General features: G+C 56.6%; 1 protein-coding gene across 3 annotated transcripts in view; it reads left to right on the top strand.

The window, feature by feature from the left end:
- Positions 1-11,815, top strand: part of SLC6A9 (solute carrier family 6 member 9) — a 30,975-nt gene that overhangs the window by 13,307 nt on the left and 5,853 nt on the right. The window contains exons 2-4 of one of the 3 annotated variants that reach the window (XM_007468265.1): positions 4,903-5,014; positions 5,645-5,776; positions 6,175-6,445. In XM_007468265.1, coding sequence (XP_007468327.1) covers positions 4,903-5,014; positions 5,645-5,776; positions 6,175-6,445 — 515 coding nt within the window. Of the gene's footprint in view, positions 1-4,902; positions 5,060-5,644; positions 5,777-6,174; positions 6,446-11,815 lie in introns of all 3 variants that reach the window. The other 2 variants (XM_007468264.1, XM_007468266.1) reach the window with 2 other exon arrangements.

Genomic DNA, 11,815 nt, shown 5'->3' with positions numbered 1-11,815 from the left:
CTCCATCCCGGGCCCTTGGCTCTTTCCCATGTCTGGATGAGCAAAGCCAGATGAAAGATGGAAGGCTCTGTCATTGCGGGGCAGATGTTGCCTGAGGGCCAGCCTGGCTCCTGGGTTGATTGGACCGACGGGAGAGAAGTTGGGGAAACAAGAACCAAAGGGTGTGAGGGGGTCACAGGGTCTCCTGAGGCAGCCACAGTTTACTGTCCTGGCTGTTCTGCCTGAATTCCCCACTGGGACTCAGAGAAAGTTGCCAGTGATCTGGAAGTGGTGCAAAGGTCAGTCTGGGATGTAGGGTCTTGCCCATTCTCCTCCACAAAGTTCGTCTTGGAAGGGGCTTCATCCCTTGAGCAAACCCTGGGGCTGCAGAGCCCTGGACAAGAAGCCTGCTGGATCCTAGTGGGGCCCGCGCTGCCCGGGCTGCTGCAGGATCCCTCGGTGCCCACCAAGAGCAGAGCTCACAATTCACAGAAATATCCCGTGGACACCGCTCTCGCAGGGCAGGAGTCGGGAGCCAGAGCACAACCGTCGCCCAGGGTGGAATCCTGGGCTGCCTCTGGGTCTGAGCATTAAGAAGGAAGGGACACCCCTGCGGTGGTACTGGTGGCCGCCACTGGGAGTGGGCTCTGCAGCATTGTTTCTTTACACGTTGCTGTAGTTTCCAATTTTTTTTTAATGATAAGCTTATAATGCTTTTATGATCAGAAAGAAAGCAATAACAACTTTTTTTTTTTTTTTTTTTAAGTTGTCTAGAAAGCCAGTGGGAACTAATGGAAAATACAGGAGAGAGTCAGAAATAGCAAATTCCAGGCGGGGCAGAGCTACAGAATATTAGGAGATCTATTCAGGTTGTCTGTCTATCCCCTGATTTTACAGGTAAAGATGCTGAATGCTGAGAGTGGAAGTGGCTTGCCCACGGCTGCTGAGGGAGCAGGTTCTAGAATGCTAGGCTTCTAACCCCCAGCACAGGGTCCCACCCTGCCAAGCCCAAGGTATAGAGGGAGATCTGGATTCTGCCCTCAGAGCTGAACTCCCTTAATTCCAGGAGTTCATCCAGACCAGTGAATAAGTAGAGGGCAGAGGGCTATGGAAAGGACTTATGTAAGTGACTGCTCGGTGCGGCTCACCCCTCTAGGCAGGAACAGGGGTGGGAGGTTGTGAACCCAAGACAGGTCAACGACTGCTTCTAAGGGTAAGGGGCATGGAGGGTTTTATACGTGTGTGTCTGTGCATGGCAGGCGTCATGGAGGATGATCAGCCAGCCCACCCACACAGCCATGGAAGGCACGCCCAGTAGCCTGCATCCTGCCTGGCCTGGGGAATCTTGGGCACAGGGCAGGGCAGGGCAGTCCCCGCCCTGGAGATCACTCACCGGGCAAATCAGAGGTGAGGGGGGTGGAGCCCCTCCAGGGAGCCCAAGGAGGAGGGGAGCAGCCCAGAGGGGCACCAGGCCACTATGGTTTAATTCACCATCCAGGTGTGAGCGACTGACTGAGGGAGGTTGGGAGAGCAGCGAGGGGCACACAGGGGGAGGTGGGTGATAGGCAGCACCAGTCTGGAGCCCGGCCAGTGGGCGGGGACGAGCTGGGTTAGGCAGACAGGCCACCAGTCTGGGCAGACCAGGAGCACAAAGAAATTCTTTCGTGGGCACCTCAGAGCCAACAACCTCTGCAGGGACAGTTAATATCAGTGACACGCCGTCCACCTAGCAGATCAAGAAAATGGGAGGCTTAGAATGGGGAAAATTATGCAAGGAGAAAAAAAGTTGTGCAGCATTGAAAAAGGCTTACCAGCCTTGGGCGTCGCTGCCAGGGAAGGAAGTGGAGGGGCGTCCCCAGAGGAGGGCGGGGGAGGAAGGGAACTAGAGCCCCTAGGACCACTCCCCCCCACCCCCCGGCCCACAGAGGGACCCTTCCCTCCAGTGTACTTGGAGGAAGCTTGGCTTCTTCTGTCCTTGCTGAGCCCTATGCCCTCACCAGCCAGGCTGCCTGCACATAGCTCGCACTGGAATTAAAAGTCAGAGGCCTAGCTGCGGACCAGGCTCCCGCGGCAGCATCCCATCCACAGTCCCTGAATTGGGCACCGCGGGGCCGGGGAGCAGCAGATGCTGCTGCTTCTGCCGCGAGCTCCTCGTACCACTTGCACGGCGTCATTTTAGCTCCTTCTGCACAGCAGACCCCTCGTGTTGCCAGTTACTTCCCGCCACAGCCCAATCCCCAGTTCCAAGCCCCTGTCCCCCAGGCTCTGGCCTCCCCAGGTCACAGCCGGTAGGGCTGAACTGGTTAGCACAAGGCTCAGTGGTGTGCTGCTCTTGAATGGAGTGACCACTGGCTCTTGAGGGCTCAGTCAAGCTACCACCTATGGCACTCGGCTGGAGGCATCATCACCCTCCCCGCCCCCTCCATGCCAAGGAAGGAGCAGACCTCAGAGGTCCAAGTCTGGTCCCGCTGCACTTGGTCAGGGGGCTGGGGCCAGGAGAGAGGCCTTGAATTTCAGGCCTTGGGGACCTCGGTCTCTGCAAGAGGCTTTGCCCTTGCCCAGCCCATGAGGCCATCCTGGACCCTCAGTTGTCTCTTTTACAGCTGTAACCGCTGCTTCGTGACCCCACCCATGTACTCCACAGCTGCCACAATCCCCCATTGTGCCCCTAAGTAAACAAGCCTTGGACAGAATAAAACTGTTATTGTAGGATCAACATATAGGAGCCCTATTTGGCTGGGATTTGTTTGGGAATGGATAAACTACCCCAAGCAGGCCTCACACCCTCTGAAAAAATGCTCCCCTGACCCTGAGGTATTTCTAGGCCTGTCCCAAAAAAAGGCCCTAAGAGGTGGTGGCAGGCTTAGGCAAGATTCTGTAAAGACCTGTCACACTGGGACTGGGAGCCACCCACTCCCAGAGACAAGCCCCTTCATCAGGCAGGCCTTCTGCGACCTCACCCAGCCCCCAGCCCCACCCCTTGTCATCCTTCCATGCTCTTGTGACTTGAGAAATTCCCCTTTGTGGGCACATTGAAGTTGCATAAAAAAATTATGTGTTTATCTCATTGATGGCTTACTTCCTCCTGGACTTCTAGCTCTGAGTGGGTAGGGGTGTGTTTTGTTCACTGCTGAATTCCCCGAGCCTGGTGCAGGGCCTGGCACATAGTAGGAGCTCGTAAACCTCCGTGGCTGCATGAATGAAAGTACACAGGCTCTGCCGGTTGGCTCTGCGTGCTCCTTGAAGGGAGCACCACCGTTTCTGGTACTGTGTCCCCAAACCTTCCGGGATGGTATAAGGCTCAGTGTCTTCTCCGGGCAATGCTGGATTGCATGTGCAGGACAAGGGTGTCTGTGCTGTAGTGCCCACGTGGTGTGCAAGCCCAGAAACCCCCCCCCCCCCAGATGTACCCATTGCGGGAGCAAGGGATGCACGGCTTGGGGGCCACCACCAGGTGCCAGGGCCTCCTGTGCCTTCCTTCCTAAATGGGCCTTTCCGGAGGGCGCAGGCCTGGGGAGGCCATTCCTCCCCTCTGCATCTGTTGGTCAGTGTCAGGGTCCGACAGCGTGTCAAAGCACCAGGCCCGTTTGTTTATTGGCCAGCGTGCCTATTGTCCTTGAATATGTCTCTTTCAAGCTGAGGGTCAGCGTCACTGCAGTGCCGTCCTTCAGAGGCCATGCGGCTGTGTCTCTGATCCTGGGTGTCCTCCAGGGACGCCTGGCCATTTCTCTCAGGAGAACAGCCCATCTCTGGGAGACTGTCTCCGTCACTCAAGGACTCTCTGGGCTTCTCTGTTGGTGACTCTCGGGGTCCCTGTCTCTTAGTGAGACACCTCTGACCCCTCAGGCTCTGGCTCAGGGTGGCTCGATTTCCAGCTCACCTGGTAGGGGGTGGAAAGGCCAGGGCATGGGGGAGGGGTGCACTCACTTATAAAGGAACTTACTGGCTTAGTTCCAACTGTGGGGTTAGGGTTCTCATTGGGGCTTCAGGCCACCCAGTCCAGCCTTGCAGCTCCTCCAGGGCAGCCCGGCATCCTTCCCTTGGGGCAAACTCCCTCATCAGCCCCTCCTGACCAGCCTGTCTTCTGCAGCCCACCTCTTCTCAGCTCAGAGACCCTTTTCTAGAGTCACTCCCTCTGTTTCCCCTAGCAGAGTCTGTCCTCCAAGTCTGGCGTGGTGCCTACAACTCTGGTCTCCTCCCCCCAACTCATGGCCAGCATCCCCCAGCCCAGGTCAGCTTCCCCAGGGCCCCCGCCCCCATCATGGGCAATATATGTGGCTCCCCTGGCCCTCCCATCCTGAGCCCCAGAATGCCCTCCCCAGGTCTGGCCCAGCTCAGTTGCTTCCCCCTTCCCCCACCCTACAGCCCTGCCCACCGTGTGCCCCCCGGAAAAAGCCTTCAGCTGGGGGAGGGGTCCGGGTCCTCTCCCCCGCAGCCGCCTGCCATGGGCAGCGTGCTCAGCCTGGCGATGTGGTGGCCACGGCTGGGGGGGCTGTCTGGACACAGGCCCCTTTGTGCCCAGCCCAGCTTGGCTGCTTGGTATGAGGCTCAGCTGCTCCCAGATCCTCACCCAAAGGGGAGAGGGGAGGCTTGGGAGGGGCTGGCGCTGGGGGGCCCTCAACTCGAGCTCCCTCTCAGTGTCCCACCTCTCAGATGTCGGTAGCAGCTGCTCAGGTGGGCTGGTGCCCCTGGCACAGTGTGCTGGGGGCTGGTGAGGGAGGCCGGCTTGGCACCCTCCGGCGGCCGCTGCTCCCTCTCCTGTCCTCTGCCGGGCCTGCCTGCAGCTGCTGCCAGCAGAGGGGAAGCCCAGGGTGGGGTGGGGGCCCGGAGGGTCCATGGTGTCCCCACTGGGGGAGGCCCAAAGGGTCAGGCACCGCGCGTGCAAATGCCTTGCTGATGGTAGCTTCTCTCCTGTTCCCGCAGAATGGTGCTGTGCCCAGTGAGGCCACCAAGAAGGACCAGAACCTCAAACGAGGCAACTGGGGCAACCAGATCGAGTTTGTACTGACGAGCGTGGGCTATGCCGTGGGCCTGGGCAATGTCTGGCGCTTCCCGTACCTCTGCTATCGCAACGGGGGAGGTAGCCAGCGGGCACAGGGCAGGGTCCACCCACGTGGATAGAGCCCACCCCCCAGGGCCCAGCCGCCCCCTCTGCGGCACACACTCCAGACAGGCTGACCTCTGGCCCTGATCTCCTTTGCCCCCATCCCTGGCTCAGGTACCCTTTACCTAAGGCGCAGCACCCCCGACCCTGGCAGCCTGCTCCCTCGAGGGGAGGAGAGGTAGAGAAAAGCAACCCAACCTCCCAAGGCTCCCTGTTTTCTACTGCCCGTGTTTCAGCAGCCCCGCACCCAAACGATTCAGCGATATTTGAGGATCTCATTGACTAATGTGTGTGAAATTGCTTGGTTAAGCCATCAAATCCCACCCAACCGTGGCGGCTCTGGGCCCTGGGTTTGACTCAGAGCAGACTTCCAGGGAGCCTCTGTCAGGTTCAAAGACAGGTGGTGAGCAGTGGGCCTCAGACCTAGGCTCCGGCCCAGTGCGTGGCACAGCCTCCTGGGGGCCCAGCCAGTTGCGAAGGTTTTGCTGTCAGTTCTGAGCAGGAAGAGGGTGGGATTTCCCCAGAGCCGCCCTGAGCCAGCCCTGTCCCCGCCCCCACCAGGTGCCTTCATGTTCCCCTACTTCATCATGCTCACCTTCTGCGGGATCCCACTGTTCTTCATGGAGCTCTCTTTCGGCCAGTTTGCAAGTCAGGGCTGCCTGGGGGTCTGGAGGATCAGCCCCATGTTCAAAGGTGAGGCCTGGGTGGGGTGCGCATGCGCGCGCGCGCGCGCGCGCGCACACACACACACACACACACACACACACACACACACACACACACACGGGCCTCTGGGGACCATGCTGACTCACCCATCTGTATAAACACTGCCAACCCCTATGGGACACTGGTGTTAACCTGAGGCCCACATCAATGTCCAAGGCCACGGACACATGCTGGGATCCATGTTTACTTGGCCTCCACGCTCTCTTCCTACCACGTTCATACACAAAGGCCCTTCGCCCCCCAACTTGCCCCTGCCAAGGCCTTGATCTGCCTCTTTTGTGGCACCCCTGCCTCTTACGCCCTTCGGAATTAGCCTTGCCTCCTTCAGCCAGACGTGTGAGGCTGTTCTGCCCCCTCCTCCCCAGGTGTGGGCTACGGCATGACGGTGGTGTCCGCATACATCGGCATCTACTACAACGTGGTCATCTGCATCGCCTTCTACTACTTTTTCTCATCCATGACGCCCGTGCTGCCCTGGGCCTACTGCAGTAACCCCTGGAACACGCCCGACTGCGCCGGCGTGCTGGACGCCTCCAACGCCACCAACGGCTCCCGGCCTCCCGCCCTGCCTGGCAACCTCTCCCACGCACTCAACCACACCCTCCAGAGGACCAGCCCCAGCGAGGAGTACTGGAGGTGAGGCCCCCAAGGGACCTGGGCTTCTGGGGGGGACCCCTGGCGCCAGCACTCAGCCCTCGCCTTGGCCATCAGGCAACCATCTGCAGCCTCGGGAGGGTACCAGGAATGGAGGGGGCCAGAGGTGCGGGAAGAGGTACAAGGCGTTCACAGACTGGTTCGGGAGAGGCTGATGCTCACACAGTGGCAGCGAGGGAGAGAGGGCTCCAGCAGTCAGGCAAGTCTGCAGAGGAGAGTCAGGGAAAAGGGGGATGGCTTCCTGGAGAGAAGAATAGCACGAGTGGAGGCCCTGGATCCCAGCTGAGCAGGGGCTGGTCCTGAGCCTGAGGGGAACCTGTTGTGATGAGAGTGACAGGTGTGTGGGGAGCTCACGGGCCGTGAGGTAGCTTAGGAGGCAGCACCAGCCCTCTTGGAGAACTTACAGGAATGAATCACAGACCTAATGCTGTGGAACAGAAGAAGCCATGAAAGTTTCCTGAGCCCAGGGCTGTCCTCATCAGGCTGTGCTTAGGAAAGATAGCCTGGCACCACTGTGCTCCGTGGTGACAGAGAACGGAGTCTCGGGGCTGGCTGAAGGGAACGCTGCTGCTGGAGATGTTTGGAATATCTTATCCCAGCTGGGTGGGTGTGAGGGCACAGCAGGACATCCTGGAGGAAATTCCCCATGTCCTGTTGAGGAACTCATGGGAAGAGGGCTTGGTGGACTGGTGGGTAGGCCTCGTTCATTCATTCCGCAAACATTTATGGCGTCCACCCTGCCGGGCCCTGTGTGCCCATGGGGTATGCATGGCCCTGAGCCCCTGCCCTCAGGAGTTCACAGTCCAGGGTGGGAGATGGGTAGTTACCGCTCTTAGGGGCAGGTGCCTCAGTGCAGGTATGTGCAGGGATGTGGTAGGTACAGGAGGAGCTGATCAAGAAGGCTTCCCAGGGGAGGGAGGGAGACGTAGGAGGGATTAGGAGAGACGTGAGCAGGTGAGCCGAGGCCAGGAGGCGGCAAACTGGAGCTGGGGTCGGGGGCAGGTGGGACACTGAGTATTGAGTCAGAAGAGGCTAGAGGCATCATAAGGTGCAGAGCTTTTCATGCCAGGCTGAGGGTTGGAGGCTTTCTCCACAATGTGATGGAGAGCTGTGGGTGAGCGGCCGAGGCCCCAGTGATCCTTGAAGTCCTAGCAGGTCAGTATCCTCGAAGCCCAGGCCCAGTGCTCAAACCCTGAGGGCCCAGCTCCCCTGTGCCAGCCTCTGTGCTGGGCTATAGACATTCAAAGATGGTTAAGATGTGGTCACTGCCCTTGGGGCTCGTGGTGGAGACAACAGAGCTGTTGCCTCCCAGTGAGGGGCGGGCAAATTTACCTCTGGGCAGACTCAGTCATTCAGTCATTGGACAGGTCATTTCCTGAGCTCCTAGTAGGTACCAGGCACAGCACTCAGAGTGGGGTGAGAGCGGGGAGTAAGAAACAGACTGCCCATTTAGGTATTCTTCTATATTTGAGGCATGGTGTGGACTGGGCAGCTTGATCTAGACTGGGGGTGAACCTTCTGGAAGTTCCCAGAAGCACAGCACTCCACCCATACGCCGGAGATGCTCCAGAAGCTCTCACCCCAGGGGCCGTCTGCCAGGGATTCCCCGACGGGTGGGTCCACCGCAGGGCAAAGCTCACGAGATTTTATCCAGTGCAATTAGAGGGGGATTTCCCTCAAAGAAAACTAGCCATGGGTCAGGAGGTCCACAGGGTGGCCAGCTCAACTCTACTCCTCAGCCAGGGCTGGAGCCAGGCATCCCTAAGGAGCTGCTTGTCCCAGGCAGTACTCGTCCCTTGAAGGATGGCTCCCTGCCGCCCCCTCCTGGAGAGCCTGGGGAAATGACCCTTGAGAGGGCTGTCCTGGATGGCATCAGCAAGGAGGTGAGGCGAGCAAGCACTCCCATTTCTCGGGCAGCTACTATGTGCCAGGCATATTCTCTTACATGATATTATCCCTGTTTTTCAGATTCAGAGACTTATGCTCAGAGGTTAACGAACTAGGCAGCAATGCTGTGTCAGGATATACATGCCTCTCTGTGCCTGGTGCCTAGTGTGAATTAGGCCAGTGATGCTCTACAGGCATTCTTGGTCCACACTCTCCAGCGCCCCTCTGGAAAGCTGCACAATCTCATTTGAGCCCCACAGCAACGCTGTTAGGTAGTGGGTGCAGGTTTTATAAAATATTCCCATTTTACAGGTGAACAAACAAGTCAAAAGAAAGATTAAGTGACTCCTCTAAAGCAAGAGAAGCTCCCAGGGCAGATTTCTGAGCCCACGTCTGCCTCTTGCTCACCCTTTGGCCCACAGTCTTCCCCTCCTTCACCACCCCTTCACAACCTTGTCTTACAGTCCTCTGTGTGCTGGTCTAACGCCTGCTAGGCAGGCCCTAAGCTCAGGACATGCCCTCTCATCTCCCCAGCAGACACCTGACACCCAGTGGGACTTGGATCCCAGCACCCCTCTCCTGGTGTCTTCATGGCAGCCCCGGAGCCACACAGACCTCACTCAAATCCTGGCTCTGCCACTCACCAGCTGCGTGGACTTGGGAGGTCACCAAAACTCTCTTAAGTCTCAGCTGTTCATCCGTTAAGCGGGCGTGGTTACAACATCATTCTTGTTGTTATAAAGATGCAACATAAATCGCTAGGAACAGTGATGGGTGCTCAGTAAGCACAGTGATAGCCACTGCTGGAGGTGCAGTGAAATAGATTAGGGTGTCCTGTTCTCAAGGCATTTACCATCTGGTTGGGGAAATTTAAAAATAATGCAGAATAATTCCAGAGATGTTATGCGAGGGCCAACTTGTAAATATGTGGGGTTCCAAAAGTTTTAAGGTTAGCTGTTTGATCTCCAAAGCACATAGTCCAAAACCAAAACAAAACACTACGTATGGTACCATAAAAAGATAGGTAGAGTTCATTATTTGGTTCCCAGGCTAGCCTTCTAAACTCTTTAAGCCCTCGTATTATATGCTGGACTCTTGCAATAAAAGATAATATAAAGCACTACCAGCTTAACAGGTATAATTAGCAAAGTTTTTAAAAAGTCTTTTGAACAAGAAATGGTTTCTTTACTTTGAACGCTGTTGCTTAAAGTAAAGCGACTCTCGGCTGTGGCAGTAGGACCCGCTGGCTATTCTGGAAGGCAGAGCCTCCCAACACAATGCACCCTAAATAGTGTGCCAGTCCGGTGGCGCTTGGGCAGCCCAGAGTCCCCAGCCCTGCTGCCTTACTTTGAGTGACCTTGTCGATTTGCCCTTACGGGCCCAAAATATTTTTTCTGCGTGCCACGAAGGGAAAAGGATTGGAAAGCACAGCTGCAGGGGTCCAGGAGCCTCTCCTTGGGGGGAACCTCTCCATCCCTTTGCCTTTAGTTCCCGCACGGACTAAGAGCCTGGAAAGGTTCCAGCCCAGGGCGTGGCCCGTTGAATGAACCAGCGCTAGGGCGGGAGTTGGACAGGAGAGGGGTGTGTTGGACAGCGCCCTCTGCAGGTCACAATGTGTAAGGCGGCCTGGAGGAAGATTTGAGGCAGAGGAGGCAGGACGAGGTGCTTGCAAGTCTTAACAGCCAGGCAGGCTGACCAAGCAAACACCAAGTCCCAGGCCTGGCAACATTGTCTCAGGAGGGGCTGGAGTGACAACCCATCGCAAGGTATTAAACATGTTGTCATGAGGTTTGACAACCGATTTGGACCAAAAAAAAAGTAAAAATAGCTAAGGCTAGAGGACAGCCTATGAGCTACGCTGAGAGACCCTTGCTGAAAGAAGGGAAAGAAAGGAGCCTGTGTTTACCTAAATTTCTCTACAAATTATCCTGGGTTGGTGTTATGATGCCCATTTTACAGATGAGGAAACTGAGGCTCAAGAGTTTGTCTCTTGCTCATCACTTCTAGCCTGGACAACTCCAACAACCAAGCCAGTCCCCCTCCAGGTTCTCCCCTTTATACTTCTCAGTCCATTTTCCATCACGTGCATTCATTCATGCATTCAACAAATACTTATTGGGCACTGCTCTGTGCCAGGCACCGTGCTAAGCACTGGGGGATACAACAGTGAACAAAACAGACAAAAACCCCTGCCTTCAGAGGGCAGATGACAAACTAAATAGTAGAACGTACAGTGTGATAGAAAGAGATGTGCTGTGGAGGAAAATATAGCAGAGAAGGGGGTAAGGTGTGCCAGGCTGGGGCCAGGGTGGCAGGTTTAATCAGGTGTGCCAGAGTAGGCTCCTTTGCAAAGAGGACACCTGAGGTGAAGACCTGAAGGAAGTAAAGAGGGCGGGAGCCACGTGGACAAGCCCAGCTGCATAATTTGTGGGGCCCACTGCAGAACGAAAAGATGGGGCCCCTAGTTCAAATGAATTAAGAATTTCAAGATGACAGTGGCAGGGCATTAAACCAAGCACAGGGCCCTTCTAAGCATGGGGTCCTGTGTGCCTGCACAGGTCTCACACCCATGTGGACATGTGGAGATTTGGGGAAAGGGTACTCCAAATAGGGGATAGCATGTGCGGAGGTGGGAGCACGCCCGGCACATTTAAGGAACAGCAAGGAGCCCAGTGCAGCTGGAGCCAGTGAGCAAGGGGGGAGCAGGAGGAGAGGAGATCCGAGAGACGGCAGTTAGGAGGTGATGGATCATGTAGGGCTCTGTAGCCACCGTAAGGACTTCGGTTTTTCCATGGCGAGAGATGGGAGCTGCTGCAAGGCTTTGAGCCAAGGAGAGCCGCTGAGAGTGCTCTTCTAAAAACCCTCCAGAAGCTTCTCATTGTTCTCAGAATAAAATCCAAAGTTCTCAGCCTTGACTTCGCAGCTTCTCTTGCTCTGGTCCCTTCCTATCTTCATCCTTCTTCATTCCCTTCCCCCTTCTCCTCCAGCCTTCCTGAGCTACTGACGTGCCCAGGCGGGGCTGTGCCGGTCCCTGGCCCCTGTCCTGCTGCGTGCTATTCCCTCAGCCTGGCATACACTTCCACTCCTCTTCACCCACCTCTTCCCCATCCCTCGAACTTTGGCTCAAGCTTCACCTCTTCCAGGAAGACTTCCAGTGTGCCCATGGGGTTGAGGCACTCCTCCTGGCAGTACCCACAATGCTTGATCCAGGTCCATATGCCCAGCATCTAGCAAGGGCCTGCCACATAAATGTCCAGTTGATTAGAAGAGCACAGCTGGCGTGGCACAGAGCGCCAGATAGAGCCACACATACGTAGGTTCAGGTCTGGGCCTGCGTGCTCCGGAGCCTCCATCTTTACTCAGTCCTCCACTGTTCATCAGAGCTGGAGGGCTAGCGTGGGTGAAAAGATCACAGAAGGCTTCCTGGAGGAGGAGACGCCAGATAGGGTGTGTCTAGTCTGGAGG

Source organism: Lipotes vexillifer, unplaced genomic scaffold (genome assembly GCF_000442215.2).
Source record: "Lipotes vexillifer unplaced genomic scaffold, Lipotes_vexillifer_v1.1 scaffold661, whole genome shotgun sequence".
In the NCBI taxonomy this organism is placed as follows: domain Eukaryota; kingdom Metazoa; phylum Chordata; class Mammalia; order Artiodactyla; family Lipotidae; genus Lipotes; species Lipotes vexillifer.
This window is presented reverse-complemented; position numbering and strand designations above follow the sequence as displayed.